Genomic DNA, 18,224 nt, shown 5'->3' on the forward strand with positions numbered 1-18,224 from the left:
AAGAGAGGAAAGTGATTGGTTCTCAGTGAATGTAGGTTTGCGGCAGGGGTGTGTGATATCTCCATGGTTGTTTAATTTGTTTATGGATGGGGGTTGTTAGGGAGGTGAATGCAAGAGTTTTGGAAAGAGGGGCAAGTATGAAGTCTGTTGTGGATGAGAGAGCTTGGGAAGTGAGTCAGTTGCTGTTCGCTGATGATACAGCGCTGGTGGCTGATTCATGTGAGAAACTGCAGAAGCTGGTGACTGAGTTTGGAAAAGCGTGTGAAAGAAGAAAGTTAAGAGTAAATGTGAATAAGACCAAGGTTATTAGGTACAGTAGGGTTGAGGGTCAAGTCAATTGGGAGGTAAGTTTGAATGGAGGAAAACTGGAGGAAGTAAAGTGTTTTAGATACCTGGGAGTAGATCTAGCAGCAGATGGAACCATGGAAGCAGAAGTGAATCATAGGGTGGGGGAGGGGGCAAAAATCCTGGGAGCCTTGAAGAATGTGTGGAAGTGGAGAACATTATCTCGGAAAGCAAAAATGGGTATGTTTGAAGGAATAGTGGTTCCAACAATGTTGTATGGTTGTGAGGCGTGGGCTATGGATAGAGTTGTGAGCAGGAGGGTGGATGTGCTGGAAATGAGATGTTTGAGGACAATGTGTGGTGTGAGGTGGTTTGATCGAGTAAGTAACGTAAGGGTAAGAGAGATGTGTGGAAATAAAAAGAGCGTGGTTGAGAGAGCAGAAGAAGGTGTTTTGAAATGGTTTGGGCACATGGAGAGAATGAGTGAGGAAAGATTGACCAAGAGGATATATGTGTCGGAGGTGGAGGGAACGAGGAGAAGTGGGAGACCAAATTGGAGGTGGAAAGATGGAGTGTAAAAGATTTTGAGTGATCGGGGCCTGAACATGCAGGAGGGTGAAAGGCGGGCAAGGAATAGAGTGAATTGGATCGATGTGGTATACTGGGGTTGACGTGCTGTCAGTGGATTGAATCAGGGCATGTGAAGCATCTGGGGTAAACCATGGAAAGTTGTGTGGGGCCTGGATGTGGAAAGGGAGCTGTGGTTTTGGGCATTATTGCATGACAGCTAGAGACTGAGTGTGAACGAATGGGGCCTTTGTTGTCTTTTCCTAGTGCTACCTCGCACACATGAGGGGGGAGGGGGATGGTATTCCATGTGTGGCGAGGTGGCGATGGGAATGAATAAAGGCAGACAGTGTGAATTGTGTGCATTTGTATATATGTATGTGTCTGTGTGTGTATATATATGTGTACATTGAGATGTATAGGTATGTATATTTGCGTGTGTGGACGTGTATGTATATACATGTGTATGTGGGTGGGTTGGGCCATTTCTTTCGTCTGTTTCCTTGTGCTACCTCGCAAACGTGGGAGACAGCGACAAAGTAAAATAAATAAATAAATGAATAATGAATATGAATATATAGAAGATACATTGTCAGTTGTTGTTCGCTGATGATACAGCGCTGGTGGCTGATTCATGTGAGAAACTGCAGAAGCTGGTGACTGAGTTTGGTAAAGTGTGTGAAAGAAGAAAGTTAAGAGTAAATGTGAATAAGAGCAAGGTTATTAGGTACAGTAGGGTTGAGGGTCAAGTCAATTGGGAGGTGAGTTTGAATGGAGAAAAACTGGAGGAAGTGAAGTGTTTTAGATATCTGGGAGTGGATCTGGCAGCGGATGGAACCATGGAAGCCGAAGTGGATCATAGGGTGGGGGAGGGGGCGAAAATTCTGGGAGCCTTGAAGAATGTGTGGAAGTCGAGAACATTATCTCGGAAAACATAAATGGGTATGTTTGAAGGAATAGTGGTTCCAACAATGTTGTATGGTTGCGAGGCGTGGGCTATGGATAGAGTTGTGCGCAGGAGGATGGATGTGCTGGAAATGAGATGTTTGAGGACAATGTGTGGTGTGAGGTGGTTTGATTGAGTAAGTAACGTAAGGGTGAGAGAGATGTGTGGAAATAAAAAGAGCGTGGTTGAGAGAGCAGAAGAGGGTGTTTTGAAATGGTTTGGGCACATGGAGAGAATGAGTGAGGAAAGATTGACCAAGAGGATATATGTGTCGGAGGTGGAGGGAACGAGAAGAGGGAGACCAAATTGGAGGTGGAAAGGTGGAGTGAAAAAGATTTTGTGTGATCGGGGCCTGAACATGCAGGAGGGTGAAAGGAGGGCAAGGAATAGAGTGAATTGGAGCGATGTGGTATACCGGGGTTGACGTGCTGTCAGTGGATTGAATCGGGGCATGTGAAGCGTCTGGGGTAAACCATGGAAAGCTGTGTAGGTATGTATATTTGCGTGTGTGGACGTATGTATATACATGTGTATGGGGGTGGGTTGGGCCATTTCTTTCGTCTGTTTCCTTGCGCTACCTCGCAAATGCGGGAGACAGCGACAAAGAAAAAAAAACAAAAAAAACATTGTCACCAGTGAAATAGATTTTAAGAAAGTCCTACCATCATGTAATATGCAGTAGGACTCATTCATAAAGATTTTTATGCACATCCTACTGAAGACCAAAATAAACTTTTGGACGTTATGTAGATGGTAGAATACATAGTAGAATATATATCACTAACTAATGGTGCAGAACACTTTTATAAACATAACAGTGATAAAGAATCCAGTAACAATTGTTTTGTGCATGTTGATCATGTCAGAGTCCCACAAACAACCAATTTAGACCACATAATATATGTAAATTCTGCCTATTTATAAATGCTATTAACCTCAACATCTCTTACCAGTTGTCAGAGCATCTGAAGGTAATTCAGAACGAGCTGCAGACACAAGTGCAAGAACTGGACAGGACGAAGAAGACATACTATGATGAGGAACATGTTGCCCATGACGCCAGGGAGAAGGCCAGTGCTGCAGAGGAGAAGTAAGTTGGTATTAGTGTGAGAATTATAAGACACACACAAGTAGTTGTACACATGCATTAGATGGCATACAAACACAGGTGCATGCGTACTCATACATCTGTGACTTATATACTAAGAAATAAAAGGATAAAACATTGAGATCAAATGAATTGAATGTATGCAGAATGAAATTGACCAGAGGAAAGGAGCACAAAGTCAAAAGCTTAAGAAAGAAGGGTCAGGAGTGTCTTCTTTGAATGTTCTTGTTGTAAGACAAACAAATGGAATTGCCCATAACACACAGACTTGAGACCTGAAAATGGAAGGAGCAGGAGGAAATTTTTGGCCAGATGAAAAGAAACTGAAGGTAATGAGTGATACAGAGACTGGAGGACACTGAAGCAGAGATGAATAGGAAACTATGAATATACATTGATATATATGGATAGAGAAGTATTTGGCAAGCTGTTTACACTTTACATCAGGCTAAAACCAGAATGTGATTCTCAAGTCTGGTCTTCACATGTAAAGGAGCAGAGAGACCTATTAGAGAGGGTCTAAAGGAGGAAAACGAAGATGGTACCAGAATTAAGAGAGCCGAGTTTTTGGAAAAGGTAACATGCTTGAAATTTGTCTGCTGTGGAAGAGAGATGATCACAAGCTCTAAGTTTTTAAACTAGTTTGATGATGCTTTCAGTGAACAGTTCTTTGAAAGTTGCAAGGATAGAACAACCTTGGGCCATGATATGAAGTGAAGCAATAAACTTGTTAAAAAAAGTGTAGAGAACTTTTATAGTATCAGTAGTGGATAAATAGAAGACACTGAATGATGAAATTGTGAATACAGATAGAATGCAGAAATTGAAAAAGTTGTATGATAGTAGAGACTGTTTGAGAGATGGGAGCCATGAGTGTAAAACTCACTTCTGATGCAGGATAAGTAGGCAGCTACACACACACTCATATGGTTAATGTAGACAGCATACATAAATATAAAAAGGTGTATGATAGCAGAGAATGTTCAAGAGATGAGGACTGGCAAAGGCTAGTGTTTGTGTGTGTGTGTGTGTGTGTGTGTGTGTGTGTGTGTTTGCATTTATAAGTAAGAGTAAAGACATAGTGCAAGGATACAAGGTTAAGAGACTGGGCATCACGAGTGTAAAACTCTCTTCCTGTGACACACAAACAGTAACTGCAAACAGTAATCACACACACACACACACACACACATACGACACTAGTGATTCTGTAGGCACCACTTGATTTATTACAGGGGAGTTAAGAATGCAGCTTTCTCAATTTCATACCCAGATGATAATGCAAAAGCTCTAAAAGAGGGACTGATATCCTGATATTCTCACCCCTGTAGATTTCTTTTCCTTTTTATGTTAGTTAAGGCCATCTCACTAATACTATAGAAGCAGTGAAAAGTTTTTGTCGAGGATGTAAGGCATGTGTACGTGTAGGAAGAGAGGAAAGTGATTGGTTCTCAGTGAATGTAGGTTTGCGGCAGGGGTGTGTGATTCTCCATGGTTGTTTAATTTGTTTATGGATGGGGTTGTTAGGGAGGTGAATGCAAGAGTTTTGGAAAGAGGGGCAAGTATGCAGTCTGTTGTGGATGAGAGAGCTTGGGAAGTGAGTCAGTTGTTGTTCGCTGATGATACAGCGCTAGTGGCTGATTCATGTGAGAAACTGCAGAAGCTGGTGACTGAGTTTGGCAAAGTGTGTGAAAGAAGAAAGTTGAGAGTAAATGTGAATAAGACCAAGGTTATTAGGTACAGTAGGGTTGAGGGTCAAGTCAATTGGGAGGTAAGTTTGAATGGAGAAAAGCTGGAGGAAGTGAAGTGTTTTAGATATCTGGGAGTGGATTTGGCAGCGGATGGAACCATGGAAGCAGAAGTGAATCATAGGGTTGGGGAGGGGGCGAAAATCCTGGGAGCCGTGAAGAATGTTTGGAAGTCGAGAACATTATCTCGGAAAGCAAAAATGGGTATGTTTGAAGGAATAGTGGTTCCAACAATGTTGTATGGTTGCAAGGTGTGGGCTATGGATAGAGTTGTGCGCAGGAGGGTGGATGTGCTGGAAATGAGATGTTTGAGGACAATATGTGATGTGAGGTGGTTTGATCGAGTAAGCAATAATAGGGTAAGAGAGATGTGTGATAATAAAAAGAGTGTGGTTGAGAGAGCAGAAGAGGGTGTATTGAAATGGTTTGGTCACATGGAGAGAATGAGTGAGGAAACATTGACCAAGAGGATATATGTGTCAGAGGTGGAAGGAACGAGGAGAAATGGGAGACCGAATTGGAGGTGGAAAGATGGAGTGAAAAAGATTTTGAGTGATCAGGGCCTGAACATGCAGGAGGGTGAAAGGCGTGCAAGGAATACAGTGGATTGGAATGATGTGGTATACCGGGGTCAACGTGCTGTCAGTGGATTGAACCAGGGCATGTGAAGCATCTGGGGTAAACCATGGAAAGTTGTGTGGGGCCTGGATGTGGAAAGGGAGCTGTGGTTTCGGTGCATTATTACATGACAGCTAGAGACTGAGTGTGAATGAATGGGGCCTTTGTTGTCTTCCTAATGCTACCTCGCACACATGAGGGGGGAGGGGGTTGTTATTTACATGTGGCAGGGTGGCGATGGGAATGAATAAAGGCAGACAGTATGAATTATGTACATGTGTATATATGTATATGTCTGTGTGTGTATATATATGCATATGTTGAGATGTATAGGTATGTATATTTGCGTGTGTGGACGTGTATGTATATACATGTGTATGTGGGTGGGTTGGGCCATTCTTTCATCTATATATATATATATATATATATATATATATATATATATATATATATATATATATATTTTTCATACTATTTGCCATTTCCCGCGTTAGCGAGGTAGCGTTAAGAACTGAGGACTGAGCCTTTGAGGGAATATCCTCACTTGGCCCCAGATGAGGATATTCTCTCAAAGGCCCAGTCCTCTGTTCTTAACGCTACATCGCTAACGCGGGAAATGGCGAATGGTATGAAAGTTATATTTTTTTTTTTTTTTTTTTCCTTTGTCGCTGTCTCCTGCGTTTGCGAGGTAGCACAAGGAAACAGACGAAAGAAATGGCCCAACCCACCCCCATACACATGTATATACATACGTCCACACACGCAAATATACATACCTACACAGCTTTCCATGGTTTACCCCAGACGCTTCACATGCCTTTATTCAATCCACTGACAGCATGTCAACCCTGGTATACCACATCGCTCCAATTCACTCTATTCCTTGCCCTCCTTTCACCCTCCTGCATGTTCAGGCCCCGATCACACAAAATCTTTTTCACTCCATCTTTCCACCTCCAATTTGGTCTCCCTCTTCTCCTCGTTCCCTCCACCTCCGACACATATATCCTCTTGGTCAATCTTTCCTCACTCATTCTCTCCATGTGACCAAACCATTTCAAAACACCCTCTTCTGCTCTCTCAACCACGCTCTTTTTATTTCCACACATCTCTCTTACCCTTACGTTACTTACTCGATCAAACCACCTCACACCACACATTGTCCTCAAACATCTCATTTCCAGCACATCCATCCTCCTGCGCACAACTCTATCCATAGTCCACGCCTCGCAACCTTACAACATTGTTGGAACCACTATTCCTTCAAACATACCCATTTTTGCCACCCCACCACACATAAAGGTATACCACCCCGGTATACCATATCATTCCAGTTCACTCTCTTCCTTGTACGCCTCTCACTCTCCTTTATGTTCAGGTCCCGATCGCTCAAAATCTTTTTCACTCTATCCTTCCACCACCAATTTGGTCTCCCACTTCTTGTTCCCTTCACCTCTGACACACATATCCACTTTGTCAATCTTTCCTCACTCATTCTCTTTGGTCTCCCACTTCTTGTTCCCTTCACCTCTGACACACATATCCACTTTGTCAATCTTTCCTCACTCATTCTCTCCATGTTACCAAACTGCTACAGTACACCCTCTTCTGCTCTCTCAACCACACACTTTTTATTACCTCACATCTCTCTTACCCTTTCATTACTTACTCAATCAAACCACCTCACACCACATATTGTCCTCAGACATCTCATTTCCAACACATCCACCCTCCTCCACACAACCCTATCTATACCCCATGCCTCGCAATCATATAACATTGTTGTTACCACTATTCCTTAAAATATACCCTTTTTTGCTCCGAGATAATGTTCTCTCCTTCCACATGTTCTTCATCGCTCCCAGAACCTTCGCCCCTTCCCTAACCCAGTGACTCACTTCCGCTTCCATGGTTCCATCCGCTGCTAAGTCCACTCCCAGATATCTAATACACTTCACTTCCTCCAATTTTTCTCAATTCAAACTTACATCCCAGTTAACTTTTCCGTCCACCCTACGGAACCTAATCACCTTGCTCTTATTCACATTTACTCTTTACTTTCTCCTTTCACACACTTTTCCAAACTCCATCTCCAATTCTATGGTTTCTCACCCAAATCAGCCACTAGAGCTGCATCATCGGCAAACAACAACTGACTCACTTCCCAAGCCCTCTCGTCCTCAACAGACTGCATAGTTGCCCCTCTCTCCAGAACTTGCATTTACCTCCCTAACCACCCTATCCATAGACAGATTAAATAACCATGGGATTATCACACACCCCTACCACAGACTGACATTTACTGGAACCAATCACTTTCCTCTCTTCCTGCTCATACACATGCCTTACATCCTTGGTAAAAACCTTTTACTGCTTCTAGCAACTTGCCTTCTCCAGATCCATAAATGCTACATACAAATCCACCTGTTTTTCTAAGAACTTTTCACATACATTCTTCAGAGCAAACACCTGATCCACACATCCTCTACCACTTCTGAAACCACACTGTTCTTCCCCAGTCTGGTGCTCTGTACATGCTTTCACCCTGTATATATATGTATATATATGTAAATCCTCCCCTCCTTGTATTTTTTTTAACATCCTAAAATGGGAAACAGAAGAAGGAGTCACGCGGGGAGTGCAGATAGGTAGTATATTTGAGGAAAGGAACCTGGATGTTTTGGCTCTGAGTGAAACGAAGCTCAAGGGTAAAGGGGAAGAGTGGTTTGGGAATGTCTTGGGAGTAAAGTCAGGGGTTAGTGAGAGGACAAGAGCAAGGGAAGGAGTAGCAGTACTCCTGAAACAGGAGTGGTGGGAGTATGTGATAGAATGTAAGAAAGTACATTCTCGATTAATATGGGTAAAACTGAAAGTTGATGGAGAGAGATGGGTGATTATTGGTGCATATGCACCTGGGCATGAGAAGAAAGATCATGAGAGGCAAGTGTTTTGGGAGCAGCTGAATGAGTGTGTTAGTGGTTTTGATGCACGAGACCGATTTATAGTGATGGGTGATTTGAATGCAAAGGTGAGTAATGTGGCAGTTGAGGGAATAATTGGTATACATGGGGTGTTCAGTGTTGTAAATGGAAATGGTGAAGAGCTTGTAGATTTATGTGCTGAAAAAGGACTGGTGATTGGGAATACCTGGTTTAAAAAGCGAGATATACATAAGTATACGTATGTAAGTAGGAGAGATGGCCAGAGAGCGTTATTGGATTATGTGTTAATTGACAGGCACGCGAAAGAGAGAGTTTTGGATGTTAATGTGCTGAGAGGTGCAACTGGAGGGATGTCTGATCATTATCTTGTGGAGGCTAAAGTGAAGATTTGTATGGGTTTTCAGAAAAGAAGAGTGAATGTTGGGGTGAAGAGGGTGGTGAGAGTAAGTGAGCTTGGGAAGGAGACTTGTGTGAGGAAGTACCAGGAGAGACTGAGTACAGAATGGAAAAAGGTGAGAACAGTGGAAGTAAGGGGAGTGGGGGAGGAATGGGATGTATTTAGGGAATCAGTGATGGATTGCGCAAAAGATGCTTGTGGCATGAGAAGAGGTGGGTTGATTAGAAAGGGTAGTGAGTGGTGGGATGAAGAAGTAAGATTATTAGTGAAAGAGAAGAGAGAGGCATTTGGACGATTTTTGCTGGGAAAAAATGCAATTGAGTGGGAGATGTATAAAAGAAAGAGACAGGAGGTCAAGAGAAAGGTGCAAGAGGTGAAAAAGAGGGCAAATGAGAGTTGGGGTGAGAGAGTATCGTTAAATTTTAGGGAGAATAAAAAGATGCTCTGGAAGGAGGGAAATAAAGTGCGTAAGACAAGGGAGCAAATGGGAACCTCAGTGAAGGGCGCAAATGGGGAGGTGATAACAAGTAGTGGTGATGTGAGAAGGAGATGGAGTGAGTATTTTGAAGGTTTGTTGAATGTGTTTGATGATAGAGTGGCAGATATAGGGTGTTTTGGTCGAGGTGGTGTGCAAAGTGAGAGGGTTAGGGAAAATGATTTGGTAAACAGAGAAGAGGTAGTAAAAGCTTTGCGGAAGATGAAAGCCAGCAAGGCAGCAGGTTTGGATGGTATTGCAGTGGAATTTATTAAAAAAGGGGGTGACTGTATTATTGACTGGTTGGTGAGGTTTTTTAATGTATGTATGACTCATGGTGAGGTGCCTGAGGATTGGCGGAATGCGTGCATAGTGACATTGTACAAAGGCAAAGGGGATAAGAGTGAGTGCTCAAATTTCAGAGGTATAAGTTTGTTGAGTATTCCTGGTAAATTATATGGGAGGGTATTGATTGAGAGGGTGAAGGTATGTACAGAGCATCAGATTGGGGAAGAGCAGTGTAGTTTCAGAAGTGGTAGAGGATGTGTGGATCAGGTGTTTGCTTTGAAGAATGTATGTGAGAAATACTTAGAAAAGCAAATGGATTTGTATGTAGCATTTATGGATCTGGAGAAGGCATATGATAGAGTTGATAGAGATGCTCTGTGGAAGGTATTAAGAATATATGGTGTGGGAGGCAAGTTGTTAGAAGCAGTGAAAAGTTTTTATCGAGGATGTAAGACGTGCACGTGTAGGAAGAGAGGAAAGTGATTGGTACTCAGTGAATGTAGGGTTGCGGCAGGGGTGTGTGATGTCTCCATGGTTGTTTAATTTGTTTATGGATGGGGTTGTTAGGGAGGTGAATGCAAGAGTTTTGGAAAGAGGGGAAGTATGAAGTCTGTTGTGGATGAGAGAGCTTGGGAAGTGAGTCATTTGTTGTTCGCTGATGATACAGCGCTGGTGGCTGATTCATGTGAGAAACTGCAGAAGCTGGTGACTGACTTTGGTAAAGTATGTGAAAGAAGAAAGTTAAGAGTAAATGTGAATAAGAGCAAGGTTATTAGGTACAGTAGAGTTGAGGGTCAAGTCAATAGGGAGGTAAGTTTGAATGGAGAAAAACTAGAGGAAGTAAAGTGTTTTAGATATCTGGGAGTGGATCTGGCAGCGGATGGAACCATGGAAGCGGAAGTGGATCATAGGGTGGGGGAGGGGGCGAAAATCCTGGGAGCCTTGAAGAATGTGTGGAAGTGGAGAACATTATCTCGGAAAGCAAAAATGGCTGTGTTTGAAGGAATAGTGGTTCCAACAATGTTGTATGGTTCTGAGGCGTGGGCTATGGATAGAGTTGTGCGCAGGAGGATGGATGTGCTGGAAATGAGATGTTTGAGGACAATGTGTGGTGTGAGGTGGTTTGATCGAGTAAGTAACGTAAGGGTAAGAGAGATGTGTGGAAATAAAAAGAGCGTGGTTGAGAGAGCAGAAGAGGGTGTTTTGAAATGGTTTGGGCACATGGAGAGAATGAGTGAGGAAAGATTGACCAAGAGGATATATGTGTTGGAGGTGGAGGGAACGAGGAGAAGAGGGAGACCAAATTGGAGGTGGAAAGATGGAGTGAAAAAGATTTTGTGTGATCGGGGCTTGAACATGCAGGAGGGTGAAAGGAGGGCAAGCAATAGAGTGAATTGGATCGATGTGGTATACCGGGGTTGACGTGCTGTCAGTGGATTGAATCAAGGCATGTGAAGCGTCTGGGGTAAACCATGGAAAGCTGTGTGGGGCCTGGATGTGGAAAGGGAGATGTGGTTTCGGTGCATTATTGCATGACAGCTAGAGACTGAGTGTGAACGAATGAGGCCTTTGTTGTCTTTTCCTAGCGCTACCCCGCACACATGAGGGGGGAGGGGGCTGGTACTCCATGTGTGGCGGGGTGGCGATGGGAACAAACAAAGGCAGACAGTATGAATTATGTACATGTGTATATATGTATATGTCTGTGTGTGTGTATACATATGTGTACATTGAGATGTATAGGTATGTGTATTTGCGTGTGTGGACGTGTATGTATATACATGTGTATGGGGCGGGTTGGGCCATTTCTTTCATCTGTTTCCTTGCGCTACCTCGCAAACGCAGGAAACAGCGACAAAGCAAAATAAATAAATAATATATATATGTATATATATATATATTTTTTTTTTCATACTATTCGCTATTTCCCGCGATAGCGAGGTAGCGTTAAGAACAGAGGACTGGGCCTTTGAGGGAATATCCTCACCTGGACCTCTTCTCTGTTCCTTCTTTTGGAAAAAAAAAAAAAACGAAAAAAAAAACGAGAGGGGAGGATTTCCAGCCCCCCGCTCCCTTCCCTTTTAGTCGCCTTCTACGACACGCCGGGAATACGTGGGAAGTATTCTTTCTCCCCTATCCCCAGGGATATATATATATATATATATATATATATATATATATATATATATATATATATATATTTATATTATTTATTTTGCTTTGTCGCTGTCTCCCGCGTTAGCGAGGTAGCACAAGGAAACAGACGAAAGAATGGCCCAACCCGCCCACATGCACATGTATATACATACGCGTCCACACACGCAAATATACATACCTATACATCTCAATGTACACATATGTATACACACAGACATATACATATATACACATGTACATAATTCATACTGTCTGCCTTTGTTTGTTCCCATCGCCACCCCGCCACACATGGAGTACCAGCCCCCTCCCCCCTCATGTGTGCGGGGTAGCGCTAGGAAAAGACTCCAAAGGCCCCATTCGTTCACACTCAGTCTCTAGCTGCCATGTAATAATGCACCGAAACTACAGCTCCCTTTCCACATAAAGGCCCCACACAACTTTCCATGGTTTACCCCAGACGCTTCACATGCCCTGGTTCAATCTGTTGACAGCACGTCGACCTCGGTATACCACATCATTCCAATTCAATCTATTCCTTGCACGCTTTTCATCCTCCAGCATGTTCAGGCCCCGATCACTCAAAATCTTTTTCACTCCATCTTTCCACCTCCAATTTGGTCTCCCACTTCTCCTCTTTCCCTCCAACTCTGACACATACATCCTCTTCGTCAATCTTTCCTCACTCATTCTCTCCATGTGACCAAACCATTTCAAAACACCCTCTTCTGCTCTCTCAACCACGATCTTTTTATTTCCACACATCTCTCTTACTCTTACATTACTTACTCGATCAAACCACCTCACACCACATATTGTCCTCAAACATCTCATTTCCAGCACATCCACCCTCCTGCGCACAACTCTATCCATAGCCCACGCCTCAGAACCATACAACATTGTTGGAACCACTATTCCTTCAAACATACCCATTTTTGCTTTCTGAGATAATGTTCTCGACTTCCAAACATTCTTCAATGCTCCCAGAATTTTCGCCCCCTCCCCCACCCTATGATTCACTTCCGCTTCCATGGTTCCATTCGCTGCCAGATCCACTCCCAGATATCTAAAGCACTTAACTTCCTCCAGTTTTTCTCCATTCAAACTCACCTCCCAATTGACTTGACCCTTAACCCTACTGTACCTAATAACCTTGCTCTTATTCACATTTACTCTTAACTTTCTTCTTTGACACACTTTACCAAACTCAGTCACCAGCTTCTGCAGTTTCTTACATACATATAATTTCAAGGTATCCAATACATATATATACTTAGACAAATACCTACATACCCATGTACATATTCATACTTGCTGCCTTCGTCTTTTCCTGTTGCCAACCTGCCATACATGGCACCTCCAATTTGGTCTCCCACTTCTCCTTGTTCCCTCAGAGCCATTTCTTGTTCTCTCTATCTCTGACACATAATATCCTCTTTGTCAATCTTTCCTCAGTCATTCTCTCCATATGTCCAGGCCATTTCAACACACCCTCTTCTGCTCTCTCAGGTGAATGCAAGAGTTTTGGAGAGAGGGGCAAGTATTCAGTCTGTTGTGGATGAGAGGGCTTGGGAAGTGAGTCAGTTGTTGTTTGTTGATGATAGAGCGCTGGTGGCTGATTCGGGTGAGAAACTGCAGAAGTTGGTGACTGAGTTTGGTAAAGTGTGTGAAAGAAAAAAGCTGAGAGTAAATGTGAATAAGAGCAAGGTTATTAGGTTCAGTAGGGTTGAGGGACAAGTGAATTGGGAGATGAGTTTGAATGGAGGAAAACTGGAGGAAGTGAAGTGTTTTAGATGTCTGGGAGTGGATTTGGCAGCGGATGGAACCATAGAAGCGGAAGTTAGTCACAGGATGGGGGAGGGGGCAAAGGTTCTGGGAGCATTGAAGAATGTGTGGAAGGAGAGAGTGTTATCTCAGAGAGCAAAAAGGGTATTTTTGAAGGAATAGTGGCTCCAACAATGTTATATGGTTGTGAGGCAAGGGCGATAGACAGGGTTGTGCGGAGGAAGGTGGATGTGTTGGAAATGAGATGTTTGAAGACAATATATGGTGTGAGATGGTTTGATCAAGTAAGTAATGAAAGGGTAAGGGAGATGTGTGGTAATAAAAAGTGTGGTTGAGAGAGCAGAAGAGGGTGTATTGAAATGGTTTGGTCACATGGAGAGAATGAATGAGGAAAGATTGACAAAGAGGATATATGCGTCAGAGGTGGAGGGAACAAAGAGAAGTGGGACACCAAATTGGAGATGGAAGGATGGAGTGAAAAAGATTTTGAGCAATTGGGGGTTGAACATACAGAAGGGTGAAAGGCTTGCAAGGAATAGAGTGAATTGGAACGATGTGGTATACCGAGGTCAACGTGCTGTCAATGGATTGAACCAGGGCATGTGAAGCGTCGGGTGTAAACCATGGAAAGTTTTGTGAGGCCTGGATGTGGAAGGGGAGCTGTAGTTTCAGTACGTTACACATGACAGCTAGAGACAGAGAGAGCTTGGTAAGTCATTCATTTGTTGTTCGCTGATGATACAGCACTAGTGGCTGATTCGGGTGAGAAACTGCAGAAGCTGGTGACTGAGTTTGGTGAAAAGTGTGAAAGAAGAATGCAAAAAGTAAATGTGAATAAGAGCAAGGTTATTAGGTACAGTAGGGTTGAGGGACAAGTCAATTGGGAGGTAAGTTTGAATGGAGAAAAACTGGAGGAAGTGAAGTGTTTTAGATATCTGAGAGTGGATTTGGCAGCGGAAGGAGCCATGGAAGTGAAAGTGAATCATAGGGTGGGGGAGGGGGCGAAAGTTCTGGGAGCGTTGAAAAATGTGTGGAAGTTGAGAACGTTATCTTGGAAAGCAAAAATGGGTATGCTTGAAGGAATAGTGGTTCCAACAATGTTATATGGTTGCAAGGCATGGGCTATAGATAGAGTTGTGCAGAGGAGGGTGGATGTGCTGGAAATGAGATGTCTGAGGACAATATGTGGTGTGAGGTGGTTTGATCGAGTAAGTAATGAAAGGGTAAGAGAGATATGTGGTAATAAAAAGAGTGTGGTAGAGAGTGCAGAAGAGGGTGTTTTGAAGTGGTTTGGTCACATGGAGAGAATGAATGAGGAAAGATTGACTAAGAGGATATATGTGTCAGAGGTGGAGGGAACGAGGAGAAGTGGGAGACCAAATAGGAGGTGGAAAGATGGCGTGAAAGGTTTTGAGTGATCAGGGCCTTAACATGCAGGAGGGTAAAAGGCATGCAAGGAATAGAGTGAATTGGAATGATGTGGTATAACGGGGTCGACGTGCTGTCAGTGGATTGAACCAGGGCATGTGAAGCGTCTGGGGTAAACCATGTAAAGTTTGTGTGGGGAAAATGAAACATGGTAAGGTCCCAAGTGCCCTTTCGTGTAATAGTCACATCATTAGGGGAGACACAAGAGAGAAATATAACAGGGATGTAACTAGGACGCCATTTGGTAAACATGCGATTGTCCAAGACATACAACGAGCGTATCATAAACTTATTATTTTACAAATTTTATCAACAACAAAGTTATCCAATTTGTATAAACCATCACTAATATTGACATTATAATTCTTTGTGTATTTATAATAGAAGATTCAGTGATATTTCTTGTGGTAATAGAGTTAAGAGTTAATAACTGAGGTGACATTACTCCAGTCAATACAATGATCATAGTTTTTGACGTGATTAAACAAGGCATTTGATTCTTGTCCTGTTCTTGTACTATATTTATGTTGCTTAAGTCTAACAGAAAGATCCTTACCAGTCTGCCCAACATAAAACTTATAACAATTTCTACATGGCACTTTATATAGATGCACCCAGAGAATTTTCTGGTGAATTCCTGATTAAGATATTCTTTATAGTATTGTTGTTGCTGAAGGTAACATTTACATTAAAGGATTTAAGCAATGTGGGAAGTAAAGTAAAATCATTAAAAGGGAGAACTAAAAGATTCTTGGTGTCAATTAGAGGTTTGGGCTCAACTCTATAAAATGATTTCTTTGCTAACTTAAGGGATTTATCAATGAAAGATCTAGGGTACTTTAACTTAGATCCAATAGAATATATCTTCTCAAACTCATCATCAATATACTCTGGACTGCAAATACATAATGCCCTAAGGAACATAGATTGAAATGATGTTAATTTAACTCTTGTCATGTTGAGATAAGTAATAATGGATATATGAGCATACATTGGTAGGTTTTCTGTATATGCTAAACTTAAACTTGTTTTCTTGCCTATAGATCATGCAATCTAAAAATGGTAACATACCATTATTTTCATTTTCTGCAGTAAATTTGATGGAAGGTACTAAATTGTTAAGTAATGGGAGAAATGTTTGTAAATTTTCATTTGTTGGCCAAACACAAAGAACATCATCTACATACCTAAACCAAATTGCATTAGAAGGTAAGATATCCTTTATTAATTTTGTTTCAAAAAATTCCATATAAAGATTACTTAGTACAGGTGAAAGAGGGTTACCCACTGCCATACCAAATTTTTGAGCATAATAATCTCCATTGAATTGAAATACACAGTCTTTTATACACATTTTTATCAGTTCTGTGAAAACACTTTGAAACAGGTAAATGAATATCATCCAAGACATCAAATAAATATTCTAGAATGTCATCAACTGGAACTTTTGTGAAAAGTGAGGAAACATCAAAGCTAACAAGTTTGAAATCAAAGTCAACATTGATATTGTTATATATTTTTTTTTTTTCAAACTATTCGCCATTTCCCGCGTTAGCGAGGTAGCGTTAAGAACAGAGGATTGGACCTTTGAGGGAATATCCTCACCTGGCCCCCTTCTCTGTTCCCTCTTTTGGAAAATTAAAAAAAAAGAAAAAAAAAAATAATGAGAGGGGAGGATTTCCAGCCCCCCGCTCCCTCCCCTTTTAGTCGCCTTTCCAAAAGAAGGAACAGAGTGGGGCCAGGTGAGGATATTCCAAAAAAGGCCCAGTCCTCTGTTCTTAACGCTACCTCGCTAACGCGGGAAATGGCGAATAGTTTAAAAAAAAGAAAAAAAAAATATATATATGTATATGTGTGTATTTGTATATAATCTTGAAGTATGAAATATGATCTTGAAACAAAAGTGTGCTTATGAAACTAAATGATTTGACTTATATTTTTGAAATATAGAATGTGGTTATGAATGTATAAAATATGGCTTTGAAACTTTTTGGATATGGTTTAGAAACATGAAATATTATTTTGAAACAGTTAAGATTAGATTTTGAAACCTAAAAGTTGATATGGGGCATATGAGATAAAGTTTTTTGAACACAAGTATGGTTTAAAACATGTAGAGTATGGTTTTGAAGCATTGCTTTGAAAGTTAATGAATTATGGTGTTAGAAACAAATTCAAGTCTGAGTATAAAGGATTGGTGTGCATATGGATTTGTACTCGCCATATTGTAATTTGTGACTGTCGTATGTACAAAAGATTTAGACTAAGTTCAGATGTATCACTCCATGTGTATCATAACATTGAGAATGATAGCATTCGGGCAGGGACAGTCCTCTATGTAAGATATTAATTCTAAGTATTTTTTGTTATTTCCTTAAAATATATCAAAATAGGATCATGCACCGGTAGGTGTAAGTCAACTTTTGTTTTTCTCCACTGGATGTTTTACTGATTGTGATTTTCTTTACTTGCAAAAGAATGAACACTTTGAAAACATAATGATAAGTTTTTTCTAGAATCATTCAGGAGTTGCACCAGCCATGTCCAAGGTAGTTTTGGAGATGAAAAATGAGGTACATGATAATCATGATGTCAGTTTCATTCTCTTGAAAAAGACAACTACATTACAAATACAGGAGTATCATTTAAAACACTGCAGTAGTACAAAGTCAAAAATAAGATGCCAATGAAATGAGATAATGCAAATGACACAAGTGTTCAGGATAACAAAAATTATTTGTTTCCTGTAATTGTCTCAAAATGGCACTTGGATCAATCAGTATGCCATTATGGTACCATAAAGGGATAAGGGGCAAGCAAAGAAATTATTTCATAGCATCAGAAGGTATAAGCAACAACATGAATGTGGAACTTTGTTCCTGTAACTTAGGACTAGAATCACTACTGTTTGATCATGATTCAAGATGAATTAAGACATCATGAAGTAAACAATGGAATTCATACAATGCATGGACATCCCTCTTGTACATGTGCTTTTCCAAAGATGTTTAAGAAAATTCTATGACATGAAAACAATTATTTCACATTGCCCCAGAACACACAAACAGATACAGATAAACATTGTGACAGACACAGACCAATTAAATTAACTGTCCTCACAGGAGGGTTAAGGGTATTTAGAAATCCTCGACATGTCTGTAAAGTCTTCATGGTGATCATCCAAAGATATTATGAACCTATTCCTGAATCACATCCAGGTTGCCCCTTTGAATCTTCAGCATAAGAATTCATTCAAGTGGAGTTGACCAAAATGTAGATTTGTTGCTTATTAACCTGTTGCCATTGGATCAAGGACTTTATGAATCTCTTTATGAAACACTTGTCTTTCAGAAATCTGTAGGAAAGACCCAGTTCATGAAGGTAGTTTACATAGAATCTAGAATAGTTTACATAGAATCTAGAAATCTGCATGATAGAAGTAGTCATGAAACCAGTTTAAAAAGCCCCACTTTAATTAAGTGT

At 41.3% G+C, this 18,224-nt stretch overlaps 1 protein-coding gene across 1 annotated transcript in view; it reads left to right on the top strand.

Annotated features, from left to right (window-relative positions):
- Positions 1-18,224, top strand: part of nwk (nervous wreck) — a 272,814-nt gene that overhangs the window by 119,131 nt on the left and 135,459 nt on the right. Inside the window, exon 8 of the mRNA XM_071687955.1 lies at positions 2,752-2,888. Coding sequence (XP_071544056.1) covers positions 2,752-2,888 — 137 coding nt within the window. The remainder of the gene's footprint in view (positions 1-2,751; positions 2,889-18,224) is intronic.

Source organism: Panulirus ornatus, chromosome 44 (genome assembly GCF_036320965.1).
Source record: "Panulirus ornatus isolate Po-2019 chromosome 44, ASM3632096v1, whole genome shotgun sequence".
In the NCBI taxonomy this organism is placed as follows: domain Eukaryota; kingdom Metazoa; phylum Arthropoda; class Malacostraca; order Decapoda; family Palinuridae; genus Panulirus; species Panulirus ornatus.